Source organism: Cynocephalus volans, chromosome 1, assembly GCF_027409185.1.
Source record: "Cynocephalus volans isolate mCynVol1 chromosome 1, mCynVol1.pri, whole genome shotgun sequence".
Classification (NCBI taxonomy): Eukaryota; Metazoa; Chordata; class Mammalia; order Dermoptera; family Cynocephalidae; genus Cynocephalus; species Cynocephalus volans.
This window is the reverse complement of record NC_084460.1, coordinates 4,383,027-4,402,763: the sequence shown is the minus strand read 5'-3', so window position 1 is coordinate 4,402,763 and position 19,737 is coordinate 4,383,027. Positions and strand designations below refer to the sequence as shown.

Below are 19,737 nucleotides of genomic sequence, written 5' to 3'. Positions count from 1 at the left end.
AATGAAAACGGATTACACATCATGTGCTGACAGAGGGACCTGATTGTTGTTAAAAGGAGATGATTTGGGGTAAACTGTCAATTACGAGAAAAACAAGGCGAAGAGCTGTTGCTTCCTGTGTGGGACGAAAAGCAATTCCTGGATGGTGGCTAAAGCCGGTGAGCAGGATTTGGGGGATGGGTTCGACCCGAATTTGTGGTGAAGAGGCGGGTATAAAGTGGCCGAGTGAGATTATTCGTTAAGATACCAGCAGTCAAGAAACTAGAAAAGGAGAGAGACAGAAATGCTGGAAAGGTTAGTTACTTTGTAAAATGCAGACAAGTAGGCTGAAATAAATCACGATAAATCTGCACCGATAAGCGAAAGCGGGACGGGACCGGTTGGTCTCCACGTCCGTTTATACACAAAGAGGAACTGGGCCCACCTCACCGGAAGCAGAACCTCTGCCCTCTGCAGTGTTACGCATTCCTCCGCGCCGGAAGAGCCGTTCGCCTTGCCCGACTGCTTCCCACCACCCTTACCTCTTCTAGAGGAGAGATCGTGGGACGACCCTCAAGGGTGAGCCGCCTGGAGTCGTCGGGCTGCGCAAACTTTGGCGGGCAAGGAGACAAAAAGCCAGGAGAGGGAAGAAAAAGGAAGAGTCGGACAACGAGGGGTCGCGGCGGAAGGATTCTGTTTCCTGTGGCAGCGGAGGGATTTGACAGTACGTTAACTTCCGGAGAAGTCTTGGACCTTAGAGGAAAAGCCCTGAAGGAAACAATAACAAACGAGAGGAGGAAGCGATTCTGGGGTTTTTGCGTTGAAAGGTTCCTGTCCCAGAAGATGCGCTTCGGCCCCAGTCAGGGGATGTGAGAGGGCTCGGTGGGCTTCAGCCAGCCTTTCTCCAACAGTTCCCCCACGGGGCCCTCTGGCTGTTGCCATGGCGGGCGTGGGGACGGGGGGCTACGCGGCGGAGTTCGTGCCACCCCCGGAGTGCCCAGTCTTTGAGCCCAGCTGGGAGGAGTTCACAGACCCGCTCAGCTTTATCGGCCGCATCCGGCCTCTGGCCGAGAAAACTGGCATCTGCAAAATCCGACCGCCCAAGGTACCAGAGACTGTGGGGAGAGAGGGGGAGAAGGGAGAATGGGGGAGTCGATACTCTAGGTTTACCTCTACTTTTCTGGTCCTTCTGTCTTTTTATATATACTCGCCCTCATTTCTCAAACTGGAGGCTAAGTTTCTGGATGTTTTTGCTTCAGTTTCTTCTGCGGTCTTATGTAGGCACGTTTGAACGCGAGAAAGTGGTGTCCCTGGGGCTTTTTCTGTCTAAAACTTGGGAACTTATATTTTTTTTTCTGGATTATGGGCAAGGGTAACAAAAGGCGTTGTTACGCCTTTCATTGGCTGGTAAGGTGTTTGAAGTGTTATAAACACGACACGTTCTACTTTCCTGTACAATCCTCGTTATGGTTAGATAGTAGAAACTGCCCTTCTGTATGCTATTTCTTTATTCAGGCCTTGGTAATACTTAGTTTATTAAATATTCGTAGGCTTCATCTCAGGGTTAGGGTTTCTGAAAAGGTAATCTGAGCTCTAATTGTCCCCTAAGATGGTGTCACCAGACACGTACTCCACACTAATTAGTGCTGCACTGAAGAAGTATTCCCCGGGGAAGAGAAGGAGCAGCAATTGTTTTTAAAATTTAGAGGGTTAGGAAGACTTGGTCAATAATGGAGGTAGAAGAAAACGTTGAAATCTCTTGATACAAGGCACTGAGAGTCAAAGATTCTAGAGTCGCAATGATTGCAAATAAGTAGTATTGCCTGTAGGTTAATTATAATCCTCAATGTTTAGGGTAAGGAAAGCAAATACCGTCCCTTGTATAGAGGGAATTAATGCCCCAAGAGGTTGAGTGGTATGCTCAAGGTCAAAAGGTTTTTTTCTTTATCCGTTAGTCCAGTGCTTTCCAAATGTGGTTGCTGAACCAACCTTACCAATATCAACTGAATGCTTGTTAAAATGCAGATCCCTAGGCCTTATTAAGAGTAGAATCAATTTCATCTGCTTATCGATACTTAGGTGATTCTTAATGAAAATTAAAGTTTGCAAACCATTGCCTCAGACAGTGCTTCTTAAGATATTTTGTTTTGTCTTGTATTAGTAAAAATAAAATATTAAGCACTGTTACTGGTGTTGCATTTTAAAAAGTATCTGCCCTCACCACAGACTGCCACCGTGATAAGCAACACAGTGAATTAAAAGCTTAGATGGAATGGAAGAGGAGGAGCTAACTTAGCACATAAAGATTGTTTTATTTAATCTTTGAAGCCCTAGTAGGTAAAGTAAGTCCTCATTTTACAAATGAGGCAAGTCTGGGTAAATTAAAACACTTACCAAGTGTGTGATCTTGGGCAAGTGGCAAAGGAGATTTTGAATCTAGTTAATTTTTCTAATTCTAAAACATAAGTGCTATTCCCACTCTGTTGAATGAATTTGGTTAAGATTATAGACTATAAATTAATTGGAAGCAAAGTATTAACAGATAATTGCTAGATGATGTGCATTGCCATCCTCTGAAAGCTTCCTCTCAATCATTTTTCTATCAAAATTACCTAATATGGACAAAATCTTAAGCATTGAAGTTTTTTTCTAAACCATATTTTCATCTACTCTGTTGCACTTATTCATTAGAAATTCTGTTGCAGGTTCTTTTTGGTAGAAAAAGTAATTTTTTTATTATTTAAAAAAGGCTGTAGTAATATGCCTTCTTTGTGTGTCACATATTGAAAATACATCTTGTTTACAGCAGACTTTTAATTTTATTTAATTAATTTATTTTTTAAAAAGATGACCGGTAAGGGGATCTTAACCCTCAACTTGGTGTTGTCAGCACCACGCTCTCCCAAGTGAGTTAACCAGCCATCCCTATAGAGGGATCCGAACCTGTGGCCTTGGTGTTATCAGCACCACACTCTCCCAAGTGAGCCACGGGCCGGCCCTAGACTGTTAATTTTAATATTGGCAGATTTACTTTACTTTCCAAGTAAGACTTTTTTTTTTTGACTACTTCTCACATATTTAAATGGATTTTCTATTAGGCCAAATCAAACTGTGTTCTCTAGAATCCCACTTGAAATGTGCTGTCTCATTTTAATTTCCACAGTCTGGAAATTGTCCTTGTTCTGTGGGTTTGCTTACTTTTTTTTTTTTTTTTTTTTTTTTTTAACTATTTCAGTACTCCAGAAGCAGGCCTTTTTTAAAAAGATGACCGGTAAGGGGATCTTAACCCTTGGCTTGGTGTTGTCAGCACCATGCTCACCCGTTGAGCAAACCGGCCATCCCTATATGGGATCCAAACCCATGGCCTTGGTGTTATCAGCACCATACTCTCCCAAGTGAGCCACGGGCCGGCGCCCAGAAGCACGCTTTGAACAAAACATCTGTATAACTTAGACAATAACGTGCTCTGTCTCATTACACATAAATTTTTAAAAAATGATCCAAATATATAAGGACTTCCAAAAAATCTTTTTAATCTTTAGTTTTACCCATTTATAGCCCATATGTTTACTAGACACTTAAACATAAGCTCATTGCAGTGCACATGTGTAACTTGGGAAAGCATAATTGTGGGATATAAGTAGTGGGACTGGTGAGATTTGAGGAGAATGGCTTCTCTAATACTAAAATTATTTTATCTAAAAAATATTACTTTTTCTGTGTCTACAATAAAGAAGACATAAATTAATCTGTTACCATGATTTATGGCAACTCACCCCCTTAATTAAGGGAATAAATACCTTTATATTTATTATATAAATATTATATACCTTGCTTGTATACCACTGTGTTTTAAAAAAAATTCTTTCTACTTAGGATTGGCAACCTCCATTTGCATGTGAAGTAAAAAGCTTTCGTTTCACTCCGAGAGTCCAGCGCCTGAATGAACTTGAGGTGAGTGTTATGTTGCCATTTCTGCCTCCTGATTCATTTTTTATGGTCGGGCTCTAGGTAGAGGACTTTGAAAATCTCTTTGTACCAGGGCCCAAAGTTTCTGTTAATTGGGATTGACTGTAATAGTTACCTGAGGTTTGGAGGAAGTATCTGATTTTTAAAAAATTGTTTAAAGTAGTTGTGTTTTTCCACTTAACTGAGATTATGGGAAACTAACTCTAGCCAATGCTAGAGTGGAAATATCCAATGCTTAGCTTCAGAGACCTGGATTCTTAAATTCCACTTTCTTTAGTGTTTGTTCTAAATTTTTTTTTTGTTAATCTTGGAAGACTTCTGTCTCGTGGCCCTTGGAAAATAGGTTTTAAAATTCTGTTAAAAACCGAGTTTTAAAAGGGGTTTTACCTTTTTTGAAGATGACCGGTAAGGGGATCTTAACTCTTGGCTTGGTGTTGTCAGCACCATGCTCAGCCATTGAGCTAACTGGCCATCCCTATGTGGGATCCGAACCCGTGGCCTTGGTGTTATCAGCACTGCACTCTCTCGAGTGAGCCACGGGCCGGCCCTAAGGGTTTTTTTTTTTTTTTTTTGACGTTGTTTCAACAGAACTTTTCAAGGACTGTTAATCTGATTTAAGATCTCCCTTTAAATATTACTAATTTCTCTGAAATTTTCTGAATTGAAGTCTTTAAATATCGCTGTTTTTCCTGTCTGCTGGATTTTCAGAAGGTACTTAGTATGGTCTGAACACGACTTTGAAGTGCAGAAGGAAAATTTTTTCTTTTTTAATAAAGATGACCAGTAAGGGGATCTTAACCCTTAACTTGGTGTTGTCAGCACCACACTCTCCCAGGTGAACAATGGGCCAGCCCCCAAAAGGGAAATCTTTGATAGCTAAGGTTTATTATGTCATGCTTAGGTGTCCCCTCCACCCCCATACTCCTAAAATATTTATTGTCTGAGATTTAAATAAATTTTTAAAAAATTTTCTGGTGGCTAGCCAGTACAGTGACCTGAAATCTTGACTTTGGTGTTACCAATCTGAGATTTTAATACGTATTTTTTCCTTTAGTCTTTCATAATTAGATACTTGATGAAACATCTTAATATCAGCAAGGTAGGGAGTTGATGCACCTAAAGTGTGCAAATTATCTACAGATGAAGTGACAGAATTAGAATGGTTAAAGACAGAATAATTTGACTTATTAAATTTGCTGGTTAGCATGAAGTTAAACCAATTTTGGAATAAAAATAGTTTCGTTTGCTAATATGAGAACTTTTTACATGTATTAGAGTAACTTTTTTGCCTTAACAAATATATATATATATATATATATATATATATATATATTTTTTTTTTTTTGCAGCTGCCCAGTATGGGGATCTGAACCCATGACCTTAGGGTTTTAAGGCTGTGCTCTAACCAACTGAGCTAGGTGGCCAGCCTGAATAAAGTTTATTAGAAGTATTTTGCCTGGGGAGGGAGGTTTCGGTAATGGGCCACAATAAACAATCACATTGTATATTGACAAAATAAAATAAAATTTTAAAAAAAAAGTATTTTGCCTGTTTATTACTGGCTTATTTTACAGGGTTGAACTAAGCAATGATGAAAAGTCTTTGAATTTCTTTAGAAAAATGAGTACCTTTATTAAAGTATAACTCATTCACTTATTTTCAGTCATAACTTATCTCCTATTTCTCATTTCTGTCTTTTAATAATCTTAGGCAATGACCAGAGTGAGACTGGACTTCTTGGATCAACTAGCAAAATTTTGGGAACTTCAAGGATCTACTTTGAAGATCCCAGTGGTGGAGAGAAAAATCTTGGATCTGTATGCTTTGAGCAAGGTGAGGCTTGTACTTCTTTTAGAAATTGGAGCAGAGGCTTGTGAATTTATGAAATTAGGAATTTCTAGTAAACTTGGTGAGAAACATCATTTCTGATGTAGGATTTGTTTGGCGATGAAATATATGAATGAATAAATGAAAATGACAAGTTTTTAAAAGCTGTCATATAATTTGTTAGGAGATTAATATTTAGTGACTCAGATTAGTAGGCTATGTGATACACAGTATGCAAAAGAAATGACACCAAGCTACTAATATTATCTTGTGCTATGTTTATAATGTCCTATGCTGAGCTTATTTAACGTTATACCTATATCTCTTCATGTTACTCAGTATTCTCATGTGTGGTATATATCAGTTTTAGAGTATGTACCGATAAGTAGTGTTAATGGCTGAGACCAACATAATCCAGTAGAATGAACAATAGCTTAGGAATTTAAGGGTGAGTTTAGATTATTTTTGCCCAAATATATGTTAACTTTATAACATTACATTCTCGAAGGTGGAAAAAACCTAACTGACCTGTAAGAGATTATAAGAATTACCTTGAAAACATGTTCTGGTAGTACACTAGTAAAAATCTATGGTTGCTCTGATTTGTGGGCAAAGACAGCTTAATAATCTGAAGAATTTTTGCAAAACAACTTTTTAGAAATTTATTTTTTATTTTTATTTTTTAAATGACTTATTTTTGTGGACTTTCATGTCCTATGATTGATGCACTATTTTGAAATAAAAATTTATTCTCATTTAAATTGCAGAGTTAATTTTGGCAGATTTCACTTTCAAGAAAAAGAATAATCACATTTAAATTATCTTTTAGCGATACTTTTTAAAATTAGTGTCAGGTCACAATTCTCTTCCCATAATTCTGGGAAGTGTGGTCTTATGCTAAAATACAGCTTTAGGCTTTTTTTTTAATCAGTCAGGTAATGATGTCAGTAATTAAGCACTGTGCCAAGAATTGTCTAGTGCAGTTTTATGGAAACCTATGATACCAGAGAGCAAATTATAGTAAATTTGAAGGGTGAGTTTGTGTCTTTTTATAGGGAACCATTAGTGTATTAGGCCATTTTGTGTAGCTTATAACAAAATACATGGAACTGGGTAATTTATAACAAAACAAAATTTATTGCTTACAGTTTCTGAGGCTGGGAAATCCGCAGTCCATCTGGGTGGCAACAGTGACCCAGGGGTCTCACATTGCAAGATAGTGGAAGCAGAGAGAGAGAGAGACACACACAGACTTCTTCTTTTAAAGCCCTCAGAACCACACCCCTGACCACCATTTTTAATCCATTCACTACTGCATGGTCCTACAACCCAATCACCTCTTCAAGGCCCCACCTTACAATTACCATAATAGGATTTCCCACCTTCTTAACAGTCACAGTGGGGGCTAAGTTTCTAATACATAAAACGTGGGGGATACAATTCAAGCTTCAATGGGTTTTGGGGGGACATAATTCAATCCACTACATTCTGTCCCTGGCCCCCCAACACTCTTGTCCTTTTCACATGCAAATACATTCATTTTATCCCCAAACTCTGAACTTGTTTCAACTCAAAAGTCCAAAGTTATATCTACTTCCAAGATACAATGGTGGGACAAACATAGGGTACATGCTTCCATTCTAAAAGAGAGAAATAGGCCAGAAGAAAGGTGTAACAGGTTCCAAAGAAGTCCCAAACCAAGCAGGGTAGACATTAAATCTCAAAGCTGGTGAATCATGTACCTTGATTTCATGTTTCATGTCCTCTGCACACTGGTGAGGGGGGTTGGGTCCCTGAATCCTCTGGCAGCTCCACTCCTATGGCTTTCTTGATCTCAGGTGATGCTTTAGTTCTTGCAGGCTGATGTTGCACGCTGGTAGCTCCACAGGTCTGGGGTTTCCATGGCGGTCCCGCTCTCACAGCCCCACTAAACATAGCACTGATGGGGTTTCTCTGCTGCAACTCTGACCCCATGTTTCCACTTGGCATTGCTCTAGCGAAGGTTGTCTGCAGTGACTCCGCCCCTGTGACAGATGTCTTCCTGGGCCCCCAGACTTTTCCATACATCCTCTGAAATCGAAATGGAGGCTCCTAAGCCTTCCGAGTTCTGGCATTCTGTGAGCCTGCAGACCTAACACTACGTGGACTCTGCCAAGACTTCTGGCTTGTATTTTCCAAAGCTGTGGGTCCAGCCACACCTGGGGCCAATTTAGCCACAGTTGGAGCAGCCAAAGCAGCTGGGGTGCTGGTGCTAGAAGCAACTTCTCGAGGTGGCCCTGAGCAGTGAGCCCATGCAGGGTGCCTTGGGCCTGTTCCCCAAGATCATTTTGTCTCCCTGGGCCTTTGGGCCTAAAATGAAAGGGTTGGCCCAGAGGCTTCTGCAATGTCTTCAAGGCCTTTTTCTCTTTCTCTTGATAATCCCTTTCCTTTGTACTAATCTTCTTAGCTAATGGTCGCTGGGCTGCACCATTGCATGCTCTCTGCTTTTCTACCACATGGCCAGGATGCAAATTCTCTAAATTTTTGCACTCTGCTTCCCTTTTACATTCTTTCTTTGCATCATATACCTTTGCCACCATAATTCAGCATAGGCTGTTACAAGTAGCTATGCAGCTTCCTTAATGCTTTGCTGCTTAGAAATTTTTTCTGCCAAGTACTCTGGTTCACAACTCCTAAGTTCCAACTTCCACAAAGTCCTAGGGCATGGACACAATGTAGCCAAGTTCCTTGCCAGTTCACAGCAAGGGTGATCTTTGCTCCAGTTTCCAATAAACTCCTTATTTCTATCTGAGACCTCCTTAGAATGGTGTTTACAGTCCATATTTCTATCAGCATTCTGCTCGCCACCATGTTAACCAGTCTCTAAGACAGTCCAAATATTCACTTGTCTTTTGGCTTCTTCTGAGTCCTCCAAACTCCTCCAGCCTTTCCTCAACATTCAGTTCCGAAGCCGTCTCCATATTTTCAAGTATTTATTATAAGCAACACCCCACTTCTCTGGTACTAGTTTTCTGTATTAGTCCATTTTGTGTTGCTTATAACAAAATATGTGGAACTGAGTAATTTATAAGAAAACAAAATTTTTTGCTTACAGTTTCTGAGGCTGGGAAGTCCACAGTCCATCTGGTGGTAGTGAGAGTGACCCAGGGGTCTCACAATGAAAGGTAGTGGGAGCAGGGAGAGAAAGACAGACGCTCCTCTTCTTTTAAAGTCCTCAGAACCACACCCCTGACCACCATTTTTAACCATTCACTACTGCACGATTCTACAACCCAATCACCTCTTCAAGGCTCCACCTTTCAGTTATCATAATAAGATTTCCCACCCTCTTAACAGTCACAGTGGGGGCTAAGTTTCTAATACATAAAATGTGGGGGATACAATTCAAGCTTCAATGAGTTTTGGGGGGATATAATTCAATCCACTACAGTTAGGATAAAAATTTGTTTTAAGAGTTCTTTTTTGACATTTTTATTCAATCAAAAGTTATCTACTGGGCTGGCTGGTTAGCTCAGTTGGTTAGAGCACAACATTGTAATACCAAGGTCACTGGTTCGGTTCCCCGAACTGGCCAGCAACCAAAAAAAAAAAAAAAAAGTTATCTGCTGAGTTTTCGTATATGATGTTTAAGACTCTGAATGTGTTCTATTTGACTTAATGTAGCGTGAATAAAATACAAAAGTATTTTCAAAAATTGTTTTATCATTAACAATACGGTTGTGGTAATCTTCAGCCGAAGCTCATTCCATATATGTCTGTTTTATTTTTATAAATACTGTATGGAATTTGTTAGAATAAATATTCAAGTAGTTAATCTATTAAATTAAAACTTTTTTATTGGTGACTTTTCAATTCAGAAGTAAACATTTAATCTGATGGTAGTTAGATTGCATTTCTGGTTTCTTTGAGTTGTAGAATTTCAAAATTAGGAAGGGCCTTAGAGGTAACCTAATCAGAATACGTAGTTGTTCTCAATTCTCCTTATAACGTTTGTTGTCCGGACTATTTAACTGCATGTTGACATCTCCGATTCCTTTTTGTTAAAAAGGGAATACTACTGATAAGTACATATACCTTGTTTAAATACTTAGAGAAACTACTGAAAATATGTTTTGATTACAGTTTGTTTGTTCAAGGGTATATTGGAGAGTCTTGTGTATTTTTTGAAGTGTCCGTGGGCATCTCTTGACCCTAACTGATAAGAATGCTTGTAAAACTGAGATTTAAAGCTAAAAGGCAGACAAACTTTGATTTATAGTTTTTTTGTTTGTACTTTTTGTACTGTAAATGTTATTGTGAGTTGCAGTTTTTAACCACGTTAACTTTTTTTCTTTTACATGGAGGTGTAACTCACTACAATACACAATTTTTTAATGTACAGTTCAATAAAGCTTCATATATGAGGATACTTCAAAAAATCCATGGAAAAATGAAATTAACAGATAATATGAACCTTTCCATGAACTTTTTGAAGACCCCTCGTGTGTATACATCTGTGTATCCACCACCCTGATCAAGATAAAGGACTTTTTAAAAAAAATTTTTTTTTGACAGCTGGCCAGTACAGTGATCACACCCTGGATTTTGGTGTTATCAGCATCATGCTCTAACAGACTGAGCTAACTGGCCAGCCCCCCACTGCTTTTTAATGGGAAGCTGATTTTGAGTCTTCTGAGTCATTAAATTGTCAATGTGATGGTTTTTGGTTTTGATTAAATCCCTTCATCTTTCTTCTTAATTGTTCTTGATAATAAAGAGTATTACTTGAAGGGGCTGGTTAGCTTAGTTGGTTAGAGCATGGTGCTGATAAACCAAAGTCCAGGTTTGAATCCCTATACTGGGCCAGCCCTTCAAGTAATACTTTTTATTATCAAGTCATCACCCCCCCCCCAAAAAAAAGTGTACTTGGAATGTCTATGAATTAATAGAATTTTACATGAATAGTTACTGTTTATAACCAGTTCAAGGAACATTCAGTCTAGCCTTTCTTTTCTTTTTTTTAGTTTTTATTTTTGTCAGTAATACGTTTTAAAACAATAAGGCTTAAAATGAAGACCAGTATTCTGCCGTCTTGTCCATACCTATTCCCACTCCTTGGAGCTAATCACTTTCAGTACTTTTAGTTGTTTCTGATTTCGATCTCCATATTTCTAAATAATATGCTCATTATGCTATTTTTTCATTTTTCAGTTTTAAATATTATATACTGATTTCCTACTATTAAAGATGGGGGGTGGGGCCAGCCCGTGTCTCACTTGGGAGAGTGTGGTTCTGATAACACCAAGGCCAAGGGTTCGGATCCCTATATAGGGATGGCCCGTTAGTTCACTCGGGAGAGCGTGGTGCTGACAACACCAAGTCAAGGGTTAAGATTCCCTTACTGGTCATCTTTAAAAAAAAAAAAAAAGATGGAGAGGTGTAAGAGATCTTAAATCCCCCCATATTTCATATCTCTTATCCCCTTCTAGTGTAGTTACATTAATTTTTTATTTATCAAAAATTGTTACTTTGGCTGTGTAAATATAAGTATTATTTGTACCTAAGCTTTATAGTGTCCTGTGATTGTTTCCTTGTACCAATTTTTGTTTTCCTTGGAGTTCATAATCCCCTTCCTTTTTTTATTCTGTAATTTTTCTTTGTAACCATCAAATATTTATTTCAAACTTTGCAGCAAAAGTATAACTCTCTCAGTATGTTTCTACCTATTAGATAATCCATTAGTTTTATTTTTTTCTTGGAGCCATTCCTCCTAGAGTCTTTTCTCCTGCTGTGCTCCAGACTGTTTTATTTTTTAAAAAACATAACCAGTAAGGGGATCTTAACCCTTGACTTGGTGGTGTCAGCACCATGCTCTCCTAAGTGAGCTAACCGGCCATCCCTATATAGGGATCCAAACCGTTGGCCTTGGTGTTATGAGCACCACACTCTCCTAAGTGAGCCATAGGCCAGCCCCAGACTGGTTGTTTTTTAAGGTCAACCATCAGTCTGAAACTTCCTTTTACTGTTGTCATTGTAGGAATTCCCTTTGACACTGTCCTTGTTGCAAGTCTTCCTTTTACTTGGTTTACTGTCTTATTTTGGTGGAACATTTCTTCCACTAGTTTCATGAGAGAGAATGGGAAGTATATTCTTTAGGATCTTGCTTGTCTAAAAGTGTTCTACACTTATACTTTATTGGTTGTTTGATAGGCTGTAGAACTCTCCATTGTAAATCATTTTACTTCAGTATTTGAAAGCTTTACTCAACTGTCTTCTAGCTTCCAGAGTTGCTGATGGAAGAATGATGCTATGTTAATTCTTCTTCCTTTGTGACTTTTTTTTCTTGAAGACTTAGGATCTAATCTTTATTCCCAGTGTTTTGAAATTTCACCGTATATGTATTGGTATGTGTTTATTTTCATTCACTATTTTTATGGCCCTCAATAACCTTTCTAATCTGATAACTCATGTCTTTCAGTTCTTGTAACTTTTCATGTAATAATTCTTAACAATAATTTTGTCTACTTATTTTTTCTCTTTTTTTGGACTCAGATGTTAGACATCTTAGGCTGATCCTCTAATTTATTTACCTATTTCTTTTTTGGCTCAGAGTCCCTTCTGTTCAAACTCTCTTGAGAGTAAATCTCCAGTCTTCTGCTGGGGTTGGAGAGGGATAATTGCTTGAATGTGCTGACTGGAGGAGATCTAACTGCTTTTACACAGGTTTTCAGCAATCCTGTTCTGTCCTGCGTTGCCATCCCTAATTTTAGAGGTACTGCTTTGTACTTCTAATCATTAAGCCTTCTCAAGTTCTATGTTGCAAAAGCTTCTCTTTGGCTATCCTGTATTGCAGGTACTTAGTTTTTAAGTTTTTGTTTTTGTTTTTGTTTTTTTGGCTTACAAGGTTAGTTGTCACTTGTACATCTACTTTCTAGCTTCAGAATATTGTTAACATTTCTTTGTATTTGGTTCTTTCTTGGTCTGTTTGTCCTCTTGGGAGTATACCTTTTCATTTCTTTACTGTCTTTTTAATGGAATATTGAGAGGGAGCTTTTAAGTAGGATACTGTTCTTTATGTCTGTTAAAATTGTTTCTGTTCCTAGTCATACTTAGTTTTTTATTGGACTGAAATTTTGGCCTTGATTGATACTACTTTTTGGTCAAGTTTTGATAAAGAGCTTGTCTTTATTGTGTTCAATTCAAGTGCATGCCCTGTGTCATTTATAGGGCATGGTTCACAGTGATATTTCTATTGACAGTGGTGTGAAATATTACATGCAAATGTTTGGAATAAATAGTTTATATTTTGAAAATACACATGATAATCCTTGAGTCTGTTAGCTGAAGAAAAGTGTACGGTTTTGTGTGTTTTATACATATATGTATACATATACATGTACATATGGCCTTATTAGTTTGTTAGAGTATGGTATGCATGAAGCCAGAGTTATAGTTTTGGTATTTCTGAGATAGTTTTTTCCTATATTATGGCCATACTCTGGCTGCCACTAATCACCAGGAGAACTGGGTGGAAATTCATGATGGGATCCTTGCAAATATGTCATAACGAATGGAAATTTAGCTTGAAGTGCTTTGAATACAAAGCAGATTATGATTCAGTAGTGATAATTGTATGGAATAGTAAAGTTGTTGAGAGGGCTTCTGTTGCCTCCCTGACTTCCTTTACTACTCCCACCTGCTTGTTCACTTTGCTTCAGCCATATTGGCTTCTTTATTATTCTTTATACACTCTAGATGTGCTTCTACTTTGGGGCCTTTGCTCTAGCTGTTCCCTGTATATTTCCTTGGTTAATTAATTGCTTTACCTCTTTCAAGTCTTTGCTCAAATTTCACCTCTATAATGAGGCTTTTCATGACTGTTTAATACTTCAGTTTACCCTCACTTTGCTACTTGTGAGGCCCCTTGAGCCCTTTTTAATTTCTTCCACAATATACACTTCAATATTTACGTATTATGGACTGACCTGTTAGGTCGGTTGGTTAGAGTATGGTGTTGTAACACCAGGGTCAAGTGTTCAGATCCCCACATGGGCCAGCAGCAAAAAAAAAAAAAAATTTTTTTTTTTTACATATAATGTTCGTTGTTTATTGTCTCTGTCCCTCCACTAGAATGTTAAACTCCATGAGGGTAAAGATCTTTGTTTTATTCACAGATATATCCCGAGCACCTAGAGTAGTAGCTGGCAGTGTAGAAGCACTGGAAAGATACATGTCAAATGAAAGGCTGTAATCCATCCAGTTGCTTCCAGACAATCTTCTACCTAAATCACCTTCATTGTGTCTTTCTCTACACTGCAAAATTTGAAAAATAAATTTTTTTTTTTTTTTAAATGACCGGTAAGGGGATCTCAACCCTTGACTTGGTGTTGTCAGCACCACGCTCACCCAGTGAGCAAACCGGCCATCCCTATATGGGATCCGAACCCGTGGCCTTGGTGTTATCAGCACCGCACTCTCCCGAGTGAGCCACAGGCCGGCCCCTGAAAAATAAATATTTTTCTCTTCATAATTTCCCCCTGGTTAGCTCTTATCAGCAGAGAGTGCTTCTCTGAGGGAAATAAATAATAAGAGGAGCTGAAGAATTCAAGAAATATGTTTAAGTCCTGTGCAAATGAATTTATGTGTTTCTACCAAGCTTTCAGATGTTCCTCTAGAGGAAAATTGTGCTTTGGCCATAGGTTTATCTCTGTCTATAATAGCATCTCAAAGCACAAGAACTGAAAATATGTCCTTCACTTATTTTTATTCTGTATACCCTCTGTCCCCCCATTTGCCCACACACATATAGACATTCATAGTGAACAATGATATAGTGTTTACTTTGTCCTGCTGCCTTTCATGTATTATTTCATTTGTCCTCATGACAATCTCATAAGGAGGAAGCTACTGTTATTGTTCCTATTTTAAAAGTTGTGAGGAAATTGAATTGCAAATTATGTAATTTACCCAGGGTTCTACAGCTATTAAGTGATGAAGCTGGAATTTGAACCTGATAATCTGGCTTGAGAGTCCATTCTCTTAGTCTTTTTTTTTTTTTTTTTAAAGATGACCAGTAAGGGGATCTTAACCCTCGACTTGGTGTTGTCAGCACCATGCTCACCCAGTGAGTGAACTGGCCATCCCTATATAGGGATCTGAACCCATGGCCTTGGTGTTATCAGCACCACACTCTCCTGAGTGAGCCATAGGCCGGCCCAGTCTTTTCTTTTTAATCGTGGTAAGATATACAGAACATAAAATTTACTATTTTAATTATTTCCTTTTTTTTTTTGGTAGCTGGCTGGTACAGAGATCAAACCCTGGACCTTTGTCTTAACAGCACCACACTCTAACAAACTGAGCTAACCATCCAGCCCCTTAACCATTTCTAAATGTACAATTCAGTGGCATTAAGTATATTTACAAAGTTGTACAACTATCATCACTATTCATTTCCAGAACTTCTCCCCTCCCCTCAACCCCTGGTAACATCTGTTATATAAGGGTACTTCAAAAGGTTCATGGAAAAATGGAATTAAAAGATAATATAGATCTTTCCATGAACTTTTTGAAGTACACTTGTATGTATATACCACATTTTGTTTATTTATCTGCTGTTGAATGTTTGGATGGTGTCTGCCTTTTGACTCTTATGAGTAATGCTGCTATGAACACTGGTGTGCAAGTGTCTGTGTTCCTGCCTTCATTTCTTTGTGGTATGTATCTAGACGTGAAACTGCAGGATGATGTAATTTTCTGTTTAATTTTTCTCCTAACTTTTTTGATAAAATACAGGAGTATATACTCAAAGAGGAGAAATTGTTTCCATAGTTGGAAACGATTTTATTCTGTTCTCAGTGAAACTGAAAACTTCATGTATTTTGGAGTGTGAGAGATGTACAATAGCTTCTGGTAGATAGGGGGTCTTGATACATGTGTATTCTGTATAGTTCCTGGCTTGATGTGAGCATCCAGTGAAGCAAATTTATCTTAATATATTCTGTGCTGTGTTCCAGTAAATCTACTGTAATCTGATCTTTCCCTATTATTTTTTCATAATCTCCCATGTGGAACTTTTTTCCTTTTGAAAAATTATAGCCCCTTTTTCAAAACTGCCCACTAAATTCATGGTTTGCTTGACATTTTTGATAAGTTCAATAAGTTATTTAGTATAAGTTACTATATTTTCTAATTTCAAGATTTATATTCATTTTGTTCATATAACATATTTATTCTCATGTCTATGTTTCATTTTTTCTTTTTTTGTATTATGAGTTCCTCAGAGATATAGAGTATATGTGTGTGTTTAGTTTTCTCACAGTGCATAATGTACAAAGTATAAATTCATTAAATGTTTTTGGATGCCTCATTTGAAGGTAGGAACAATAACATTAATTAAACGTTAGGGTTTAAAACTTCCAGAAATCATTATCTCTATTACTTTAAATGTTTTTTAATTTTTAATATTTTAATTTTTATTTTCTTTTAAAGATGACTGGTAAGGGGATCCTAACCCTTAACTTGGTGTTGTCAGCACCACGCTCTCCCAAGTGAGCTAACTGGCCATCCCTATATAGGATCCGAACCTGTGGCCTTGGTATTATCAGCACCGCACTCTCCCGAGTGAGCCACGTGCTGGCCCTTACTTTAAATGTTGACAAGTGTCAGTTTGGTCAGATATTTGTTGAAAGGCAATTTGAAATCTAAATCCAGCGTGATGTTTATGTTTAGCAGATAAGATGTAGAGTCAGGATACTTAAATCTAACTTCTTTCCCTAAATAACTTTTACTTTCTTTTCAGATTGTTGCCAGCAAAGGAGGTTTTGAAATGGTCACCAAAGAGAAGAAATGGTCTAAAGTGGGTAGCCGCTTGGGATATCTGCCAGGAAAAGGAACCGGGTCTCTTCTGAAGTCACACTATGAAAGAATTCTCTACCCTTATGAGCTTTTCCAATCTGGTGTCAGCCTTATGGTGAGATGCATCATTTTTCTTAGGAGTGGATAAATCCAGTTTGTCAAGTATAAATTGTAGACCGTGATCACCATAAATAGCTTTTGTCAATGCATAGCAAGGTGGAGTAGATTTCTACAGGCACCAAAATTTGGCAGAGCAAGGTGTATATCATAGTTTAAAAATCATAGTTATTTTTTGTGGTTTACAAGATAGAGGATAATGGGAATGAAAGGTGTTTCCTTACTTATTTACAATAAATCTTTGTGACTTAAGCTTTTTGAAAAATTCTCCCTGTTTGTTTTATGTATTTTTAACAGCTTTATTGAAGTATAATTTATGTAACACAGAATTCACCCATTTTAGGTGCTCAGTCAGTAAACTTGTACATTTTCATAGCAATCTCCACAATCTAATTTTAGATCACTTCCACAAGCCCAAAAAATTCTCTGTGTTTGTAGATGGTTCCTGTTCCTACATCAAAACCCGGGCAACTCCTGATCTCCTTTCTGGCTGTATAGTTCTGCCTTTTCTACATAGTTGGAATCATACAATATGATTTTAAGTCTGGCTTCTTTTACTTAGCCTAATGTTTTCAAGGTTCATCCATGTTATAGCATGTATCAGTACTTCATTCCTTTTTGTGACTGAATATTCCATTGTATGGTTATACCACATTTTGTTTATCCATGTACCAGTTGGTGGACAGTTGGAGGACAGTTGGATTGTTTCCAGTATATGGCTATTATGACTAATGCTATGAATATTCATGTCTTTGTGCGGACATGTTTTCATTTCTTTTGGGTAGATACCTAGGAGTGGAATTTCTAGGTTATATGGTAAGTTTATGTTTAACTTTTTAAGAAACTGCCAAATTATTTTTCTAAGTGGCTGAACCATTTCACATTCCCACAAGTAAAGGAGAGGCTTCCAGTTTCTCCACGTCCTCACCGAAACTTTGTGTCAGTTTTTTTGATTATGGCCATTCTAGTAGGTGTGTAGTGGTATCTCATTGTGATTTTAATTTGTATTTCCCTAATCAGTAATGATTTGCATCTTTTCACGTTCATTAGCCATTCTTATATCTTCCTTGGTGAAGTGTCTGGATGTAAGTCCTTTATCAGATATATGATATGCAAATATTTTCTTCTAGTCCATGGTTTATCTTTTCATTTTCATAATTGTGTCTGTTTTTTCTTTTTACTTTTTTTTGGGAGGGGGCAGCTGGCCAGTGCAGGGATTGAACCCTGGACCTTGGTGTTATCAGTACAACTCTCTAACCAACTGAGCTAACTGGCCAGCCCTATGGTGTCTGTTTGAAGAATAATTTATCAAATTCTTTGTTTGTTTTTATGGATTGTGCTATTAGTGTCATATTTAAGAAATCTTAACCCATGGTCACAAAGATTTTCTTCTGTGTTTTTATCTAGAAGTTGTATTGTTTTAGCTTTTTTGTTAGGTCCATTTTAGGTGATGCATTTTGAATCTCTTTTGTGTGTGTGTAGTGTGAGGTAGAGGTCTAAATTCATTTTGTGGGGGGTGTGAATGAGTACACTCATGTCGCTTAACAATGGAAGTATGTTCTGAGAAATGCATTGTTAGGTGATTTCATTGTTGTGGGAACATCATATAGAGTGTACTTACACAAATCTGGGTGCTATCACCTACCACACATCTAGGCTATATGGTGTAGTCTGTTGCTTCTAGGGTACAAACCTGTACAGCATGTTACTGTATTGAATACTGTAGGCAGTTATAACACAGTGGTATTTGTGTATCTAAATATATGTAAACATAGATACAGTAAAAATATGGTATTATAATCTTATGGGACTACTGTTGTTTATGAAGTTTGTTGTTGACAAAAACGTCTCTATATGGCACATGACTGTTCACTTGTACCAGCACCATTTGTTGAAAAGACTCCTTCTCCCATTGATTTAATTTGGTTCCCTTGTTGAAAATTAGTTAACCATAAATGTGTGGGTTTATTTCTAGATTCTCATTTGTTCCATTGGTCTATATGTCTGTTCTAACACCAGTACTACACTGTCTTGAGTACAAGTTATGTTTTCTTTTAAATTTTAAAAATATATTTATTTTTTGTTGGGTACTATAGTTTTACAGTTAATTTTGATATGTAGTAGTATAAGTCCTCTAACTTTCTTTTTCAAAATTTCCAAATAATTTACATTTCCACATACATTTTAGGATCAGCTTTCAATTTCTACAAAAACAAAACAAAACAAAACAAAAACCAGCCAGGATTTTGATAGGAATCACCTAGAGATCAATAGATCTGTAGATCAGTGTGAGGGAGAATTGCCATCTGGTTTCATGTAGTTTTAAGGATTTATTGGAAATTTATTATTTCTCCATTGATTTACAAACCAGATTTCTTGTCAGTGAATCTCCTCTCTTTCTGTGCTCTGATGTTTTAGGGTGTACAAATGCCTAATTTAGATCTTAAGGAAAAAGTGGAACCTGAAGTTCTTGGTACTGATATCCAAACTTCCCCAGAGCTGGGCACAAGAATGAACATTCTGCCAAAGAGAACGAGACGTGTCAAATCTCAGGTATCAATGTCGATGGGCCATTTTTAGTAGAAGTTATAAGTGCATTGACTGAGCAAAACAGTTGTCTGGTCATGAGAGGCCATTCATATAATGTTGTTCTTTAAAACTTGAGACATATCTTTCATTCACATTTGAGGTAAATACAGAAAAAAATGGGAAATTCTGTCTAATTTGAGTTAAAAAGCTATTTATTTTGGGCAGTTTTTGTCAGGGATAGCAAATCAGAGGGTGACTCTGGATATGGTAGTGCCAGCTTCATAGACATGCTGATGAATTCTGGTTTTATTTTATTTTCACAGAAGTGAGAGAAATAGGAAAGAGTGGTTTAATTTTTCACCCACCATTCCTTTAAAAAGCAGATTATAAGTTTCTTATTGTCTGAGTCATTCCATTGTAACTTTTATGTTTGTGTAGCTTAAAATAATTTCAGAGCCTAATGCATCAGAAGAAAAATGC

At 37.5% G+C, this 19,737-nt stretch overlaps 1 protein-coding gene across 3 annotated transcripts in view; it reads left to right on the top strand.

The window, feature by feature from the left end:
• The first annotated feature begins 756 nt into the window (after positions 1-756).
• The window catches only part of KDM5A (lysine demethylase 5A), a 135,030-nt gene continuing 116,049 nt past the window's right edge, over positions 757-19,737 (top strand). For 2 of the 3 annotated variants that reach the window (XR_010021333.1, XM_063074941.1), the window contains exons 1-5: positions 757-1,084; positions 3,856-3,933; positions 5,659-5,781; positions 16,556-16,726; positions 19,147-19,281. Coding sequence is in view for 2 of the 3 variants with exons in the window: in XM_063074941.1 (XP_062931011.1) it covers positions 920-1,084; positions 3,856-3,933; positions 5,659-5,781; positions 16,556-16,726; positions 19,147-19,281 (672 nt within the window). In the remaining variant the exon portion in view is untranslated. The remainder of the gene's footprint in view (positions 1,085-3,855; positions 3,934-5,658; positions 5,782-16,555; positions 16,727-19,146; positions 19,282-19,737) is intronic. The other variant, XM_063074954.1, reaches the window with a different exon arrangement.